The sequence below is a fragment of the Apteryx rowi genome, unplaced genomic scaffold, assembly GCF_003343035.1.
Source record: "Apteryx rowi isolate R43461 unplaced genomic scaffold, aptRow1 scaffold_490, whole genome shotgun sequence".
Classification (NCBI taxonomy): Eukaryota; Metazoa; Chordata; class Aves; order Apterygiformes; family Apterygidae; genus Apteryx; species Apteryx rowi.
This window is the reverse complement of record NW_020450750.1, coordinates 299,348-319,476: the sequence shown is the minus strand read 5'-3', so window position 1 is coordinate 319,476 and position 20,129 is coordinate 299,348. Positions and strand designations below refer to the sequence as shown.

The 20,129-nt window shown below is 37.7% G+C and overlaps 1 protein-coding gene across 3 annotated transcripts; it reads right to left on the bottom strand.

The window, feature by feature from the left end:
* Positions 1–4,158: 4,158 nt before the first annotated feature.
* Positions 4,159–18,763, bottom strand: TMEM30A (transmembrane protein 30A). Of its 3 annotated transcripts, XR_003255698.1 has the most exons (8): positions 18,429–18,763; positions 12,906–13,022; positions 12,079–12,186; positions 10,882–10,969; positions 10,250–10,393; positions 8,385–8,591; positions 4,866–6,229; positions 4,159–4,751 (listed from the first exon to the last, which is right to left on the bottom strand). XR_003255698.1 is itself a non-coding variant. In XM_026079022.1 (7 exons), the coding sequence occupies exons 1-7, from the start codon at positions 18,693–18,695 to the stop codon at positions 6,036–6,038; spliced, it is 1,125 nt and encodes a 374-aa protein (XP_025934807.1). In that variant the 5' UTR covers positions 18,696–18,763; the 3' UTR covers positions 4,159–6,035. The 3 variants fall into 3 exon arrangements, 2 of the variants coding, with proteins under 2 accessions (XP_025934807.1, XP_025934809.1); XM_026079022.1 differs by having other exon boundaries at positions 4,159–6,229; XM_026079024.1 differs by lacking the exon at positions 10,250–10,393 and having other exon boundaries at positions 4,159–6,229.
* Between the last annotated feature and the right edge of the window lie 1,366 nt (positions 18,764–20,129).

Below are 20,129 nucleotides of genomic sequence, written 5' to 3'. Positions count from 1 at the left end.
TATGGCCTTTCTAAAACAAAATACAGTTTTGTTAGAAGTAAGGCAGTAGAGGCCCAAGTTGTTTTTTGCAGTGTTTCATCAGCTTCTAAATGGGAACTGCACGCTTAATTTTCCTTACACAGATGCACTCCAGAGATTCATTTATTTAGTTTTTACTGTAAGGTCCTTTTTGATCCCCAGGTGCCCCTTCTCAGCTAAATATCAGTGTAACTTCAGAGAGGAACTTGGGGAGAAAACTTCTGTAACTGGAAGGTTGTTTATTTCTGTTCCTTGGATGGCTTTGCTGCTTGCTTTTCCAAAAGTAACATGAATATATTTACACAGGAATGAATCTCAGTGTATCAGTTCTAGGTTTGGATTGCGTGGAATTCTAATTCCTCATTCAAGTAAGACTGTTTAGAATGTAAGAGAGATTATTAAGAAATTCCTTGCTCTCTATCTTCCTTTTAATCTATAGCTCAATAGTGAAAAAAAGTAGAATCTGTCAGCTCGGTTCATTACCTAAAAATCCAGATACCGTAGAATAATCCAGTGTGTAATTTTCCAGTTAGGTACAGGGAAGTCTCAGAACTGCTTACTTTAAGTGAGATGCATTCAGTAAGTTTAGCAGGACCTTCTGTAGAACTTAGCTGTCTTCTCTTATTTACAAAGGCTGCAAACTGACAGAGTAGTAAATGTTATCAGCAATGATGTTATCGTACTGAACCACATCGATTTAAGGGCTTTAATTCCAACAATACAGTTTTGAAGACTTTTCAAAAATTTATGACTGTCACTTTCAACTTTCAGGTTTCTGAAACTCATCATAATCTAAACATTGACAAGCCTTATTTTTCAAGGCATGCTGACTATTTATTACTTCTCTCCATTAACAAGTGTACTTGGAACCAAGCACCAACTTTAAAAGGGAGAGACTGGGAACCATTTTCTTAGGTCTGAGGCTAGAATTCAAGTCCTTTAAGTGCTTTCTGTCCCTTTTGAAAACCTACAGTGGAAAATTTACCTCAGAAGCAGCAAACTGAGAGCATCCTGATTTCACAGAGGCAGCGTTCTTGCATACTTGCCAGTTATCTACATCACTGTCGTGTGCACTAACAGAATAAAATCATGTTTCTGATAGCTCTACTTCCTCTAAGACCAGTAACCCATATCTGTGAGGTAACATTTATCTGGAATTCCTTCCCTCCCCCCCCCCAGTAAAGTATGTTTTCCCCAAGACAGAAGCTTCATATCACAGTTCACATTATAAACAAATATTCTGTTTAGCTATTAGCAGAACTTCTGCTACACRAGTTTGACAAGACTGACAAGAATGGTAAAAGCAATACTACTTGCAAGATAATTAGCTTCCTCTCAGAGCATTCCCTAAGAAGCTGAAAGATATAACAAGAGTTTGTCCCAAAGTTTACAAATATCTATTATGAAGCATATACTAACTTCAACTGCCTAACCCTGGACCTCACTGGGCAAGCCTGCAAGCAATCACACTTTCATTTCTTCCAAGATTGCCATAGTTCAATCTTTCCCATTTCTGTAACAATTAATGAGGTCATTAATTACATTCCTGGCTCTCTAACACTCTTTAAAACATGTCACCATTTTCTTTTGTAAAATCTGAGCACAATCCAATGCTCAGGTGAAATTCAATTAAGTTTGTACATAACTGGTATTTGGTTTGTTTTGATTGCTTCTTTCAGGTCATCTTATCTGAAACCATGGCCCAGCAATAAAGAACTCCACCCACTTTGTTTCAAATCAATTAAAATATTTTTTTAACCTTCCTGAGCTTCAATAGTTATTGACTCATGCTTTTATATCAACTCATTCCCAAAAGGAAATGAAATAGATCATTTTTGACAGCAACCTCAGACTTTGTAGTAGCAGTTGGCATAAACTCAAATGATGGGCAAGACTAACCTACAGTATTATTTTATTTCAAAACACAGTTTGAGTGTATATGAAGTGAGAGGCTCAGAAGAAGGTGGTTTCTTATTTGTGACTCAGATTATATAAGGATACTAGTTCTTAGCAGGCCATACCTTAATGGACTTCTGTCCAAATAAAAACTGTTAAGTAAGGTTAGACTTCACATTTTGTCATAGATGAAATTATGCTGATCAGAGGAAAAGTTAATATTGAAAAAAGAAAAAAAAAATACACACACACATTTTGCCACCAAGTCAGGATCATGGCACTGAAACAGGCTTTCTACCTTGGAATCTGTTTTCATGCCGTTAGAAGCAGTAGGATGTAAGCCTCTTTCATAAACTGACCATGCTGCTGCTGCTGCTGAAGAGAGCCAGAAACAAAATTGACATAGAAATTTTTACATTTTTTCTCCAAATTGGAACATGAGAATTTCTGGAAGGCTGTTCAACACAGACAATACTAGATAACTATTTCTGTGCTCTTACTTGAGAAAGTCAGTCTATTTATTTCACTTCATTTCCCACCTGTCTTCAACTTACATGGAACAATTTTTTTTTAAACCTTCACTGAATAGATCAATGCACAATGCAAAACCCATATGGCATTGATTTTTTTCAAGCAAGATGATCAGAAATCATATTCTTGTTATAGGAACTTTAAAGATTAGAGCCCTTTGCAGTACCTGCAGATTACTGCATGGTTACAACTTGTTCTTTGTCTGCAGTGGTTCCGTTAAAATCAGTTGTGTTTTTTTAAAGTAACTATGTACATTCTGCTTTAGACTTAATCACATCTTTCCACTAGACACTCATTTCAGCTGAATCTTGGACACTTGTGTGTCTACACACACTGTAACCCTCATCTTCCCACTGCAAGCAGCACAGAGAGAAAGGCAGAGTCAGCAATGCCTGCTGCTGAATCCAATCACTAATCACGTTAACTGTTCTATTTGACTGAGTCAAGCAGATACATATGCTTGCAGATGTTATTTGATACTAGATTATCATGTCATTTCCTCCCAAAGAGATTTCCATTTAAAGAAAAAAAAAGAAAAAATAAAAAGGACAAGGCTTGCATTCTTCAAGGCCTTACATTCATAATGAAAGCAAAATCAGGCTGCTGAGAATCTAGTTGTTGCACCAATGTCACCTTGAGAGGTAAAGGCTGTGAAGCATCCTCCTCATTTCAGTTACAAACTAATAAACTCTTTGCTCCGTCTCAAACAAGCGCAACTGTCAACTCCCAACTAGCCTGATATAGTACAAAAGTACCTGAAGCGACAATCTGCTTTGTGACCAGTATGAAGATTTAAAAAAGAGACTGGTTCAGTGCTTAAGAAGTAGGTCTCACACAAGAGAATGTCTTTGCAGACCTCCTGCAAAAGACAGGGCTGTATCTCAGCTTCCCAAATTACTCTTTCCAGGAAAGATTCATTTATAAGCAGGCTCCCATGTCAACAGCAGCCTCCAGGAAGCTTACCATCTCTCACACTTTGGGCCCTGCCTCAGTTGGATGGATTTGGAAAGCACACAACTAGCATTCAGAGAGAGGAAAAGCATTGCTCTTTCTATTCTGAGTGAACCCTGGTAGCAAATTCCTCTGAAAGATGCCACTGAAGAATCACGTCACAGGCCGTAAAATCCAAACACAACACTGAACACTGCCCCTGAGAAGTGTCAGTTATTARGGTCACTGTGGTTTGATCCTTGAACACACTACATATGGGCAATTTATCAAAAATAAAAAAGTCCAAGTATCATGAAAGTTAATTATCAATGTGACACCATGACAAATGAGAACAGGAAGAGTTCACCAAATCTGGCATTTTATGGTTTTACAGGCATTTTAAACTTGTCTGGCACATTGCTGGACAAGTATTTACTGCTAGGGACTGGCGGACAAAAAAGTTTAATTGTAACAAAAAGGAAACAGCAATACTTATCCTGGTGCACTTCATTAAGAAGATCAGAGAAGCACTGACAGCTGTGTTCACTACAAAAAAGGTAAGGTATTGAAAATACTTTTCAAGGTAGAGATAGAAAAATATTTTTCTAATTTTGAATGCARCCCAAAAGGCAGCATTCTCTACTTGAAAAAGAGATAGGAATTATGAATGAAACAAAATGTACTTACATTTAAAGTGACACTCAGTTTAAAAATCAAAATATGTTAATAATCAGTAATTGAGAGAAGTCCCCTTGCTTGCTCAGTAAGTTCTGGACTAGCAACTACTCTACAGACAAAAGCCAGTTTATTTAGCATTTTSTGTGAATTTTCTGCTTTGCAATATACAAATATCAAAGTTACATACCCTTATTCTATAACTCCAGCAGCATATAGATACAACACTGTAGAATCTTAAACAGTCTTTTAGGTGTTAAATGGCCCTATGCTGCATCACTGAATTATGCAAATAAATTATTATATGCAGTTATGGAAAACTAACCTCATTCCACAGTTCATACAAACTTATATACTAAAACTGCTAGCTTAAAAAGATTACACAAAAGAAGTAATTCAGTAAAAAATGGTCACATGTATACATGATAAATTTATACAGTACTGTTTAGAAGGTGGCTAGATATTGAGCAATAGATACCAAGCTTGTAACAAATATGCAACCCTAGAAATATAACTTGCCTGAATCGCATTCACACTTAATCTTTTTACCCAGGTGAACTAAATGCATCTTAAAGAACAAAATAAAATCTTAGTAAGTGGTTTGCAGAATTTATTAGTTCTTTTTAATATATATTCATTACTTTATCAAGCTAGTTGCATATAAAGTGATCACCATATACATTACAATTTATGTGCATCATCTAAAAAAAAAAAAGAAAAAAAAAGTCACCAAAAAGTAATAGTTTACAGGTTACAGTTAATGTTGAATTAACCCAAAAAGTGAACCCTTCAGTAATATGATTTAAGACACTAACCTGCACTTTGCTTCTAACCGCAACATTTAAATTTGGTTTCACAGCAAGCTCAACCTGTATTTGAAAGAGAGGCTACTGTCATCTCCATTTTTGAATTTCTGTAATTCAGTATCTCAGCACAGCAAGAATTTAATGTGTTTACTCCAAACAAGAAAACAGAGTATGACCTTTCCTTTACAACAAAGCCTGCTAGGAATATATATGCCTCAAGAAAATAAGGAAACTCCTTCAGTAAAAGAACTATCCAAATCAGATTTATGAACAGAAAAAAAAAATATTTTAATGTCTTCTTGATTAATGTTTGGAGCTGCTCATAAAAAGCAAAACCAGCAAGCACAATAGGTAAACTAGTACTAGAAATGAATTAAAGCAAAGAAAATTAGAACAAAGCAGGTTCTACCTGCAGGAAGCGTTTCCCAATTAGATCACACTTTAGAATGGACTCATGCAGATAATTAACAAATAGGTTTTCCAATATCTTCACAAGATGCGAGTTTACTGGCCAGGCACATTTGTTGTAAATATAAAAAGAATTCCAAGTGCTGTAATTTACACCGCACGTTGAGTATTTAACATAACAGAATTGGGTAGGACATAGGAAAAATATTTAACAACTTATATAAATATATTAACATCTCAGCAAGAAACATAAGAGCCCATGCACACAACACAATTTTTCCAATTGAAAAAACATTAAAGACTTGACTTTTCCTTTCAACAGCACTGACACCTGAATTCTGAAGAGTCTTGAAAATTTACACAGTATGTCATAACAGTCTTTCTCCACACAATCTATATGTACTGAATCATACTGACATTACACAGCACATACTGACATTACACAGCACATACTGACATTACACAGCACATAAACAAGCAGCAGATGCATCAAGGGAACAGAAGCTATACGCATCATGTGGCCTGCCCAGTTAGACACAAACATCAGAAAATCGTTTCTGACATAAGCAGAGATACAATCAATATAGCTAATTGTATACCCGTCATTTTCAAGAGTTAATCCACCGCGAAGGGAAAAGGGGGTTTAGATTTAAAAAAATTATGCACCCATCCTCAGAAGTGACATAAGCAGAGATTTAGCTTTCAAAAAACTGGATCCATTCTGGACTGGCCTTGATGCACATGCAGTACATTGGTTTTCAGAATGCAAGATTAGTTGGGAATGTCTGCACTAGTGTTTCGATTTCCATATTTGTGATGGATGATCAGCAATACAACTCCTAAAAAGAAGCATATGGACCCCACAGTGATGTAAGCAATTCCCAAAAAGGGATTTTTGCCTCCCATCCATGAGATGGTGCTTAGGATCATTCTTTTTCGTCCATCAAAGCTGTGTACAGGATAATCTGAAGAACATATAGGAAAACAAAAAGCACATTCCCAAACCTATTTGTATTTTGTCTAGCACATTAAAATCTTGGATCATTTCAATCTGGCTCCAAACACAAACATCCCTCTGTGAATACTGGAAGTGCAGATATTAAAGATTTAGTGTTCTTTATTTAGACAAAGACTAATCCATGCACTGTCAACTACTCCAAGAAAAATGCCATGGAGTTTTCAACCTCTTTTTAAGTGAGGAGTAAATGGATAAGTTTGTCAGTTTCTGAAAACAATTTCTATAAAATGAGGGAAAACCAGATTCTTTAATTATGAAGTTTTTATTACTGAACTGACATTCCTTCAGTTTTATAAGCACTCCCCACTGTTTTGCAGCAAAGACAACTAAAGCAGCTATCTAAATGAGCATTAGGCAGCAACCAAACAAATGATTCAGAGCTTTCAGACCTCAACAATTCAGTAACTATGACAACCCTCCTGCACTTCAGCCTAGTCTTTAGTTTGCCCAAAATAGAATGACAGGCCATCATCCACCTGATCCACAGCTCTGGCCTTTGACTTTTGGAGGCGAAAAAGTCTAGTCTGTCCTAGATTACGTCTTGTCATTATTCTCTAAGCTTAAAGTTAACAGGTTGAGAATGTACTCTCAAATTTCTAGGCTACCAACCACCTCTGTTCTGTTCTTTCTAATGCTTTTCTCAATTCCTTTACAATACACAAGCTACCCGATTTCTTTCTCACTGTGAAGGTAGCCATTTAATTTTATACACAGATTTGAGCAACTGCATGGCAGAGCAGGTTGTTCTGGAGTAAGTCTGCAAGCAGAGAATTTGACAACAATACATACTGCCACAGAAGGACCTAGAGCAGGTCCTGAACTCCTGAACGAAGGTTACATTCCTGCATTCATGAGAGGTGTCTCTCACAGCTATTCAATGCCCTTTAGTGTCAAGGCAGTAATTAATAGTCCATAGAAAAATCACAAGAAGGCAGAAAAAGATTAGCAATGCATATGCCAATTAATAAAAATTCACACGGCAAATTGACCATGTTACCAACCTGAGAGTAAGTAAAGTGTGCCTATATAGTATTTTACAAGCAAACTCAGGCAGGAACCAGAAAATGGCACTTAGGCCATGTAACAGGTATCAAGAAGGCTTATTGGCTCAGGCTAAATATCACCCGAACTATGCCTAAACATCTTYCTGTCAGCCAGAACACAGGCAGACTGCATTTGTATTTGCCCAAAAATATCGGATGGAAATGCCCCATCCAAAGGCTTTAGCCTCTATTCCACGAGGCAGCTAGTGAAGACTGAAAGTACCCACATACATGAACAAAATGTGTGAGAAAGAAGGTTAATGACAGAGTGACTTTACTCCTGTGAGAGTTCAAGTTAAGGACACAGAAGATGCTAGTGTCCTCCAAAATTTGCCTGTCAGGCAAATTATACAATGAGTTCTTCCCTCAGATTAATATGCCTCCATAATCTTGTCACAAAGGCCTCCTCTACAGAAAATTTTTTGATTAATTGAATACTTCCATCCTTGCTTAAAACACAAAAAAAAACCACCCCAAAACCATAATACAGTCCTGCAAACTACACAATAGTTTAGAAGTGTTATGATAAACTGAACTTACATCAAAGAAAGTAAATTAACTTAAAAAAATTTGCAATAAGCCTATGAATTTACAGATCATTCCTGTGTTAGAATGCATCTGAAGAGCCTTCATTCTCTGAAGTGGGATATTTCCAATTTTTCTGATCTGGAACTATAATATATTTTTAGGCTAAAAAAGCTCTGGGCAACTCTGCAGAATCATACATACTCTTCAGAAGATACTCTAACTAGTTGAGACAACTCAGACTTCACAAAGCTATCCTGAAGTTAAACCAACCCAGTCATTTCATTTATGAAACCTAAAAAACAGACTGAATTTCATCTAACAGAACACACAACTTGATTTTTATAAACTCGCATAGGAGTACAAGACAGTAATTATTCTACGCAATTCTCACTAACACTTTTCAACCATCATTACCATCTCTTTTCAGAGATCCTAGGAAAAGCAGCTAGTTCAATCCGAACTTCCACAAACATATACCCATGTAATCCAACTAATGCCATTAGAAGCTTTTAAAGTTTTTTAAAAGGATACTGTATGTGATATCCAAAGAATATTTTCCAGCCTGTAAGGTTGGCTGTAAGTTATTTGTCCTTTCAATGAGACGATAGAGCTTGCGAAATGTAGGCAGAGCAGCAGTACGCATCCACACAATAAAGTCTTCATTGATAAAGCCATTGTTGTCAGGCTCCGAGTCCAGCATATACACCGGCTTGGGCCAGTTCACAGGCTTTGTTGTGCCTAAGATTAAATAAAAACAAAAATAACAATAAAACGTATTTCAAATATGGGACTCAAAATGACACACAGGGGTCATCAAAATTCATTCTGGTATTACAAAGAACACATATTAGCTTCTTAGTAGTATGAACACACAGGTTGGTTCATTCCTATTGCAAGACTGCTAGACTGCATAAGAACTTTTTTTTTCAGCTTAAATAATAATGCATATCTGCTTATTCTCATGCCAGCACTGTTCATTAGATTAAACAAGTTCTCCTCCCCTATATATAGATTAGGAAGTCTTGTCTCAAAATATCTGTCTACCTTAGTGAGATAATTCTCCATTATGATTGCAACTTCTCTGTTTAGTTGTTACAGTTTGACTACCATTTCTTGGACCATGAGCAAGTAAGATTATGCACAATATTTCAGGTGATGTCACACTAGTGCCTTATACACTGTTTTCCTAAATCTATTGGAAATATAGTTCTACACCTGTATTAGGGTAAGTTATCTGCCTTTCCAAGGGTAGCATCACTTTGGTAACATATAATTTGGCTATGACTAAACAATAAACCCACATCAGGTTAAACCAGAAGCTATTATATACCTTGCATACATATACACACCTTAAAGCCCCGAGGAAGATTACTTTTAGACATTGCTGGCCAAAGACAATTTTGGTTTACCAAACTGTATTTAACTCAACAACCAAGAGAGAATTTAGTCACTTCTAATCACAAAAAAAAAATCAGGTTTTTGGAAAACTATGCACAATCTACCAGTAGACATATTTAAATGAAAGTGCCATATAAAGAGCTTGGTTAAAACAATTGCAGGATTTGTTTTATAGCTAAACCCAAACCCTACAGCAGTGCGCATATTAGATTATTTTCAGTCTTCAAGTGAAATAAAGATCAGAAATTAAAATTTATGTAAAATATTATTCTCTGATTTTTCAATGACCCAAAAATGCAACTAGAAAAATCATTTAATCCAGGAACCTTTTAACCACCACAACATAAAATAGGAATTAGCTGCCAAAGTGTCACAGAAAAGACAAAGTAAGTAAAAACTAAAGAACAATTGCCACAAGGAGCATTAAGAAACCAGAAAAACAAGGCTTTTAAAAATAGTTTTCTATTTGAATACTTGTTTGAGTATTTTCAGTTCAATCGTCTTATTTTAATCAAGACTGAATGCACATCTGACAGGTAATGATTACTACTAAAAAACAAACTTTGTCAGCTAATACTTCGCTGTACTGCAGTGAAATAGGCTTCCCCTCTCCCCTGTATAAGTATAATAAAGCACAGTAGAGCTTTATATTACCCATAACATAGAAAATAAGAATAACAGGCCTAAGTTGATGATAAGCTGCTGACTGAAAGAAGTTCTCTGGAACTTCAAAAAAACAAAAAGCAGAATAAAAACAGGTCCTGGTTTCACAGTGTAAATGGTTACAGAAAAAACACACATTTTCACATTAAGTTTGTAGTTTTCATTATTTATAGGCAACCCTTCTAGAGTAGTCTTTAACTTGATTTTCTTCAGAGAACCACAGTATTTTTTACATTCATTAAGATGTTGTCAGTGAGGTAAAATTCAGGCTGAATCAAAGTGTACTTGAAGTGTTCTGCTAGTATTTTGTTCTTAAAATTCCAAATCTTTCCTACCTTGGAAAAGTGCAGTTAAGTTATTTGTATCTCCTGAAGGATTCCTGAACTTTACGTTTTTATCTGTCCACCAAGCAATGCCTTTTTTAATCAAAGTAATAGGAATCCTTGTATCATTATCAATGCGGTATAATTCCAATGTATCTAAGGAGAAATTCAAATTAGAAAAATCAGCTTAAACAAATCCACACACAAAAAAACCCCACACACTTTCATTTGACAGAGTTTCACTGCCTGTGAGGATCATATCTCCAGGAGAAACAACAAACAAAAAAATGGACATTACCTGCCTGCTGCAACCACAAACTATTCTGTAAGTATCTGTGTGTATTAGATAGCAGCATATTATACATATATAATATCTATATGTCTATTCCATAGCTGTAGCAGCTTCTCACAACAGGTATTTCCATCTATTGTGTGCTATAAGATTAACTCAATTCTGACAGCTATTTCAAAAAACAAACAAAAAARCAACAGCATTAAAGCACAAAATAACTATTTATACTGAACAACTAATTCAAAAGGAGAAAGACCATGATGTTTTTACTCAGATTTATTTCCAACACAATATGAAACATACACTAGATCATGAAAACATCCTAAGTGCTAATTTAAAGGTGTTACCATACCATTAAACATACTGTTGGCAATAGCTCCACAAGGAGCAATGGGCTTGTCCTCGTTTGTGCGGTAAGGCTCGCATTCTTTACTTGGATTCTGATATTTAGAAAGAAAAAGAGGCAGGTAAGTCTGTGCTGGTCTATCCAATTAACATTGTTTTTACTACAATACCTCAATCTGCACATCTTAAATGTATTACAAAATAATCTTTTGTTAAGTCAGGTTATTTACAAATACTTTAATATTGAATATTAGATAGCATAATGATTTTTTCTTTTAAAAGTATGAATAAAAACTAAATAAAATTGGAAAAGCCATACTAAAAAACAAGGTGTTTGTGTTTGTTTTCTTAAGGGAAACTATCTATTAGAACTTTTTTGTTTTAGTCTTTTGATAGTAGCAGTTTCCCCATCAGGAATACTCAAGTATTCTTTTGATTAAGGGTATTTTTTAGTCTGTTTTCTCTAATACTGACTCATACTAAAAAAACAAACAAACAAACCACACACACCACACAAGTATAACAAAATGCAAAAAGTTGCAAGGATTCCAGTAACATGCCAAAAGTGCAAGCAAAAAAGACCCAATGTCAGTCATCAGCTGTAACCTCTTGGAACTCCCCTTTCAGAACACTTACAAGTAAAAAAAAAGAGAGTAATTCTGGCTGGAGCCACATAAAGCCCCAAATATATTTGCACTCCTCCTAAAAATTAGGAAAGAAAAGTGGTCTAGCCCTAAGCATTAGTGTTTTGAACAGAATACATTGTACAGATATTTCCTAATAATGCTGAAGTTCAATACTGAACCTGAATCTACAAAAGCAGGTTCATTTAGCAGTTAGTTTGGTCTAGTGCAGCTAAGTAACTGAAAATTATTTTACAAGGAAAATGAAAACTTCAAACAGAATGGTAAAGATAGCAGATCTTACTGGCTGAAGTTAACATGACAGATTTAAACTATTCAACACTGAGAAATGTTCAAGGTACACTATTGCCATCCACTAACTGAAATTATTACCATAAAATATTACAGTACATTACACAGTCATTTCCTGTAACCAAAATAYCAATTCTTTAACACTGTCTTCTATTATGAAGGAAAAAAAATAGTACCTAAGTATTATTAAAATATGTACTCTGGTACGTGGTGATTTATGCAGTAGTCAGAAGTTAGTTGCTTAGTAATATCCAGGCATAAATACTTACAAGTAATGAACTGTTATCTCCATTTAGTTGGCTGTCATCTCGAGATTTCACATAACGACGATGGTTTTGATAGAAGTTGGAAAGTCCATAATACATGAATACATTGCTCTACAACAAGGAAGATGGAGCAAAATAGATTTTCATTCATGGAAAGAAGATAGAGATCAATGAAATACATTAAAACAGTGACTGAAAGAAAGCTTAAATTTTAACCTTCTAAATTTTGTGTTTATTTTACAGCAACATTAGTAAATTAGGAGCCTCAATTCTCTCTCCCCACTGACAGTACATGAAGAGCACTATCCTAATGTAAGCTGACATCCTAAAGTCAAACAGCATCAACATGCCATAAACTATCAGCAAGACATTCATCAGTGCTAAATTCCAACATTTCTCTCGTCCAATGCTAAGCACGTAAGCCTCACTGTTTGCCTCCAATTTGTCAGAAAACATTTATCTGATTTTTCTAATTCTTGCTGAACTGAGCTTTTCTAAATCATGCAAGAATATCTGATCTACCGGCTAGCTATATGACACATACCAAGTACATAGATAGTAAATCTACATGTATACAACAGAAGCATTTCAGTTAATATTATGCATTTCCCACTAGACACATTAATACCCATTTCACCACCTGCTGAAAAGGCACACAAAAATAAACACATCCAAACAAAGTCTATCAAATCCAGGTTAATAAGACAACTAGAAATAGTCCTTTCAGAGAAAAAAAAAAAAATTAAGTCTTAAGTAATGCAGCACTCTTATCAATTATCAAATAAACCATATCAAACCATTAATTCTACTTTGTATACAAGGTAATATACCTCAAATGAATGTTCCAGTGTGAAATCGATGGTGCAAGTACAAGGTGGTGTGCTATCCCAGGACACATTTAAACATTTGTTGCAGGGACTAGAAGGCTCTGTTCCTGTATAATCAATCTATAATAGGAAAAAGTCATTAATTTACAATGGTAGGGGAAAAAAATTGTGATTAATAAGCCAAATAGTTGGTATGGCATTCACTTTGCAACCTTGTTCCACCTCAACTCCAAAACCCTGTTCAGATCTAAAGGTTCAATTTCTGCCTCAAACAAATTTAACACTGCGGTGGACCACTCCTGCTGGGGAAAAAAAAGAAAAAAGATATTGCAGACACCATGATGTTTCTAAACACACATACTATATATAACAAGCAGATTTGGGGTTTATGCATATTCTCCAAAGAGGTTAAAAGTCAATCTAGATATTTAATATGAAAAAAAACTTTCACATATGATTTTGCTTTGCTGCCCATATTTAGGCATCTAAATAGCATCAGAAGACTTCTCAAAAGAAGGGACGATGAAGACATTAGTACTGGTTTGCCAAGAATGGCAAATACCCATAGATGGACAAGACAACCATAAATGTTAATCTGGCTCATTCAAAAAAAAGTATATGAAACCAAACTTAAGCTGCCATGACATTCTGAGCAGCTATGACTTCACTCTATGCCCCAAGCTGACTAAAGTCACTTGATTGCATTAGCCATCTCTTGTACATGGCTTGAGTATGTGAAGGGCAGGAAATAATTAACGTGGGCTCAGCAGGTTAGCTGTGTAGGATGAAAAAACTTCCATCTGCCTATAATTCATTATTTATAAACTTAATATGAAGTTCCTATTTAGAATTTAAGCTCAAAGCAGTGCAACACATGCCAAGGTATGGCAACAAACTATTTAAGTATCATTTGAACTAGTAGTTTCAATGTTCAAGGAACGACTGAAGCCTGTTTTTCTGCTATCTCAGATCAGCTCTGCAGTTTCTGTTCTGCTGCCAGATTTCTGACAGATGACATCCCCTTCTCACAAACCTAGCTGAAAAATAAGTCAGCTTCAGAAGCTATCAGAGGGGAGAGACGGACAAGATCATGTAGTCTTTGCTTCCTTTAAACAAGATATTGAGTTTATGTTGATCTGGAAATAGCACTACATCAGTAGTCCTCAAGGGCTCTATCTAGCTACAGAACACAGACCACCACTGCTCTAAACAAACTACAGATCTCATTTATTCATAACTAATTGGGTTTTTTCTCCCTCCTGCTGTAGTAGTCTTAACAGAGCATTTCCTTTAGAGAAAAATTTAACCTCCATATCCTAGAACTTCTGCACTGACTAAAGAACTCAGATCAAGAGCAAAACTCAATTACTTTAAGGTTGCAAAAGATCTAAAGACTTCATTTTTAAAAATACCATTAACTAAATTGTGTGAAGCATGAAAGTGATGTATATCAAAACAGAACCATGCTTCTGACCAATGCTGTCAGCTTCGATACTATCCCAGAGCTTTACAGTAACTGCCAACATATATTTTTCTCTCTGCATCCACATTTACAGGTTACATTCAACAGGTATCTTTTATCCCTTTATCTAAGCTATCCAAGATCTACATTTCTTTTGTTAAAGCTCTCAGATAGCTTAATATAAATCTGATCTCTGTTTTCATCTCCTGACAAATAATGAAATCATTACTTTAAGAACTTATTGGGCCACAGCAGAAATCCATCTGACCCAGCATCCAGTCTCCAGGGAATGGCCAGCAGCTGAGTATGACAAACCCACAGAGTGAGCCCTTTCTTGATGGGCCTTCTCAACACCTGGTGATTTAARGACATTTGACATATCAAAGTCATCTGCCACCAATAACTTTTCAGGCTGTTGAGGTCCTCCAGAGTTCCTTTATATTTTCACAGCGGAGAAGTAAGACAACTATTGTGCATGCATATTCTCTATACCAATTATGACTTCACACACTTCATACCTCACAAATTTATCCTATTTTACTTAGCCACTTCTTGCATAGAAGGCATCCCATAACTACAGTCGTCCTGTGGCCCCTGTCTGTAGCTATTACTAATTCTGTATCATTTTTGAGATGGGGTTACTGGAATTGCACACAACATTCAAGATATATGCAATGGCAATCTACTTTTTTTCCAGTTTTCCATTCCTAGTAATGCCTCATAGTCTACTTGCCTTTCTAACTACTGCTACGCACTTCAGAGCAGTAGGCACAGCAAGAAGATCTCTTTCCTACCAAGTTAATTTTTTGGTTATTGCTCAGTTCTTCCTGTATTTTAATATACTCTGTCAATATGATCATTCCCCATGCAGGGGGTGGAGGGGAGGCTCTTTCACCCTTTAAGGGTACAAGCCAAAAATAAAACATGTAGCCTTTTCTCATTTTCCACACAAACAAACTGTTTTCAGGGTAGTCCCAAGATATTTACCCCCTTTGAAATCATGAGAAAGTGCTAAAGAACAACCAGTATAAAAGCACTATAATTCTGGTACATTAAAGCCATTGGAAACCTTCCATATTTGAACTGAAGAGTGCTTATAAAGGAAATCAATGGAAAATCTGCATTTTGCTGCTCAATCCTTGCACCTGTATGAAAACAGCACAATTCTCAGAGATACTAATATTTAATTCCAGGAAAGGGCTAGGAATGATTCCAACTGTACACAGATATGTATTTTGGGGGCATAAATTACACCTCCTACTCAACTGCAATACATTAAGTTTACAAACATACACACACACACCTAACAGGTAGGCTATCGTCTAGAAGGCAGGAGTAAATAACTAGCTCTGCTTCCTGTTCCGATTACATTTTTAAAAGAGCTTAGTCACCACATCTAGCTTTTTAGATGCACTGTCTCCAAGATTTAAATTTACAGCTATTTGCGAATAACATTTGGAGGTTACTATCAAAAGCCAGCATGCTAACCACAGAGCGAGACATCTAAGCTAGAGATACAGGCAGCAGGTGTACCTTGAATTGCACTCTCCACTGGTATTTAGAGCCCAAATGTTGGGCTGTAAAATGCTTCATTTAGGTTTTAATACTGCAACTGCAAAGCCTTTCTCAATTTAAACTTTTTTTTCCCCAAAATTGAGCTGGAGGAGATAAAAAAGTATTATCTACCTTCTTTTAAAATGATAATCTCATATATATATATGGGTGTGTGTGTATACACACGTGCAATTTCTGCATTAAAACACTTTATGAAACATGCATGAAGATCAGAGAACAGAACACAAGCTTCCCCATTTTCACCTGCACATCCCAACTGCTATATCTTGAAGTCATTCTCTCAGAAGTCAAGAACTCTGTCCCTCTTGTCCTCAGAAAAGCTTATTAAACTCACTGAGGAAAGCATCATGTGAGGTGGGTAACACAAGTCTGAACCCACTCAGAAAAATAAATAAATAAATAAATTCCTCTCCAGTTGTGAATGCCTTGAAATTAGAATGGGGGTGGGGGGGGAGCTACCAACTTCCATCTTGTTTCCAAATGTAAATGGCCACTTCTGCTTTGTATATGCAATCTGATTGTGTAGGGGAGCATTAATCATGCTCCCAGTTCACCTATGGCTTTTAGTACTGCACACGTTAGGTGGGAAGATGTAGTCAGTGGCTCATAACAGAACTCTGCAGGAGCACAGGACTGAGCTGCTAAGCAGCAATAGTATATAAGATCTCTGAACGTGCACACAACAGAAATACAAAGTAAAGGAGTAGCTTACRTTTTTGGACTCAAATGAAACTCTGGTGCATATTCTATCCTTATAGATAAACCCATAGGAAAGAGTTCCACTGATCCAGACATTGTAAAAAAAGAAAAAATATATATATAATATACGTGTGTGTGCGCGCGCATATATATATGCGCACACACACAATTTTATTTACCTTAAAATCATTAGGATCTGAGTTTATGCTGTTTTACTACAAGAGTATGGCTATTGAATGCAGTTGTCAGCAAGTCAGTGTTAGCGAGCACATTTGTTACTTTTCTAAACTGAGTGTCCTTTTGAAAATAAGTGATTATATTTATCTTAAATATGACTACAAGGTGTCATTAAAAAAGCCTACATACCCAGGACAGCTTGGCAATYTTCTCTGAAGTACCTATGTCAACTTTAAAATATTATGCATACCCTCAAACTCTGACACAAGAAGCAATTTTTTTTTTTTTAAATAAGCTTACATACAACATTGGGACACTGTAAAATACAGTTCAGCTTTATTTTTTAACTTCAGCTTTTATTTTCTTTGACTGTGGAGTTTTAGTTCTAAACAATTTAGGAGTCGTTTTCCTTTTCTGGTTATAATTATTATAACATTGTTTGCGTTGTGCCAGATATACAAAAAGATACTACTATTCATTCACTATTCATTGTCTACCTCAATTTCTTTACTTAATGGGGCTTCATTGCCACTGATTATCAGCAATTAAGCAACTATTCTGAACATTACTTATATGAAAAGGACCGGTTACCTAAATTATGGTAATGATTTGATCCATAAAATATACATTCTCCAACACAACGAACAACTACATTTTCCCCCGCCTTACAATTAATCTTGGTCCCATTAGCTTACTGGAACCAATCAGAGCTGTCAATTTGAGCACATGTGTTCATAAGACATGTCTTCTAGCCCAAAAGGAAAGCTTCCTTACAACACAAAGTAATTCTGCTATCAAACAGACTTCTGATATAAGGTTCAGTTCTAAGAAATAGTTAGCAATTTCTCATGACAGCAGTATGGCTAAGTTTCAGGTATAAATGACTTTCAGTTTTTATAAGTATAATTAGAAAAGACACTTCAAGGTCTCATTCTTTTGGATCTTTGCTGTTAAATTTACCTCTGAACACACTGGCTCCCAGAGAGCATCTACAACGATAAACTGTTAACACATAAGAATTATAGCAATGCATTCACCACAAAGTTCTGTCTTGAAACCATAATTACCTTGACACTTCAGATATTGCCCATCACTGTAAGTTATCTCATGAATGATGAGCACTTTTTGTTGAAAACAAGATCAAGACTATTGAAAAACAAGATCGGCATTGAGATGTGGCATTAATTTCCCCAGAAGTTCACTTAAAATTGACAGAAGAACTGCAATGCATTCAGCTGGGGTAATTAATGGTAGTTTGTGAAAGAGTATAAGTGTTAAACTAAACTGAAACAGACAGGGCAAGGTATTAGTTCATCGCAGAAACCACATAAACCATCTCCACTTCCCTACGCAGAATCCACTGCTGTCTTTTCCTGCCTGACGTTCAGCGAAGCACAAACCAGCTATGTGTATGTTCCGTAACACCTTTAATCCCGCCCGCCGGCACGCCCGGTGCTCCCGCCGGCGGCGGCACCACCCCAAGCCCTTTCCCCACGGCCCGTGGGCCCTTCCCCGGCCGATGCCGCCCCCGCCTCGGCCCCTGCCCGGCCTGAGGAGCCCCAGGCGCGGTAGGGCCCCCGGAGGCCGAGGTCGCCCCCCCCCGCCCTGCGCACCTCGTACTCGCGGATGTTGTTGGAGGTGACGAAAATGCCGATGCCGATGGGGATGAAGATGAGGCCGATGATGAAGAAGGCCGGCAGCACCGTGCCCGCCGTCAGGATGGGCTGCCAGGCCGGCAGGCGCTGCTGCTTGAACGCCGTGTTATCGGGCTTGCGGGTCTTCACCGCCCCGCCGCCGCCCACGGCGCCGCCGCCCGGCACCCCGACGCCGCCCGAGGGGTGCCCGTCCGCCTCCTCCTTGGCGCTGTAGTTCACCGCCATGGCGCCGCCGCGCGCCCCGTCACCCAGGGCCGCGCGGTGCCACCGGCCCCCCCGGCGACGCCAACACCCCGCGCCGCACGTGACCCGCCGCCGCGCCTGCGCTCTCGGCCGCCGGCGGGGGAGGGTGGCGGACGCGCAGCTGATGATGCACACCACTGGCCACGCCCCTGCCCCCCCCGGGGCGAGRGAACGGCCCTCCTAGCTGCGCATGCGCAAGAGCGGAAAGACCGGCGCGGGGGAGAGCGGCGTGCGCGTGCGCGTTTCCTTTCATTTCGCGCGTCGGAGGCCGGGGAGGGCACAGAGTGCATGCGTAGTGCTGAGGGCTGCTGTGCCCGCGGGCAGGGGGCCGCCATCTCCGAGCGCCGAGGCGGCGGTCCCGGCCCCACGTCGTCCCCATCCGTCCGAAGGATGGCCCTGGGAAAGGGCAGCATAGCCCTGTACCAAGTCTGTGTCGCAACTGAGAAATTAACTTCAATTTCCTACTCACATAAACAGCAACGCATCATTCTTACTGTGGTGGTGGCTGATGGATCATCTCTCAGCAAAGTTATACGAACTTATCTAAATAAAGCTGTTCACACCAACAGTCGCATTATGGGCATTACTTTGCCTTAAGTTTTCTCTTTAGAAATTGAACTGTAAGGTGCGCAAAACTGTCCATCATTGCCAGATGGTGGTGTGTGAGTGAACCAGTCCTGGCGCTGAACGCAGAAAGCACCATTTCTGTCAGTGTTGTTTCTTTTTATTTCCGTAAGGAGCTAATCCTGCTTCTGCTCAGTGCTTCTTATTAAGTAGTCACCTTACAGAAAGCATTGTGGGGTCAGGTATTTGTATCCCAGAATATCTCTAGGCATCAGTCAAGCTAATGCTGCATTAAAAGTCCGTATCTCTCATTCTATTGGGGCTTTTATATTAAAAGTTGGTTTCATAAAGACTGTGTAGGACAACATAGCCAAAGCCCAACAAGTATTTACGTATTTGTATAAGTATGTAATCCGATCTAAGACTTCTTACACAGACAGGGGAACAGTTTTCTTAAAATACATGCTTGTTAGTTGTCCAGAGATTGAAAGTATCTCTAAAGACCRCTGGAGGGAGTAGTTGGCTACCTAACAGCTCCTTAGGCTTGTGCAAATGCAATCTCCCTCTGGAGACCTGAAAGGTCTTCCCTTTCTTCGAAGACTGCGTAGGAAATTTGGACACTTTTTAAAAACATATAACATTTAAGAATAAATTTGTTTCCTAAATAATTATTTAGAGTTCAGTTGGAGAAAAGTAAATCATATTCCTGTGGCATCTGTGTTACAACTATATGTTATTCCTAATTTACCCTTTCCCTCATCTTCTGGTGGGCCTTACCTTCTGTTATCATTCCCCCTAGTTAAGCCCCTTGTCCCTGTTATCACCCTTTTCTTTACTATATTTTATTTTCTA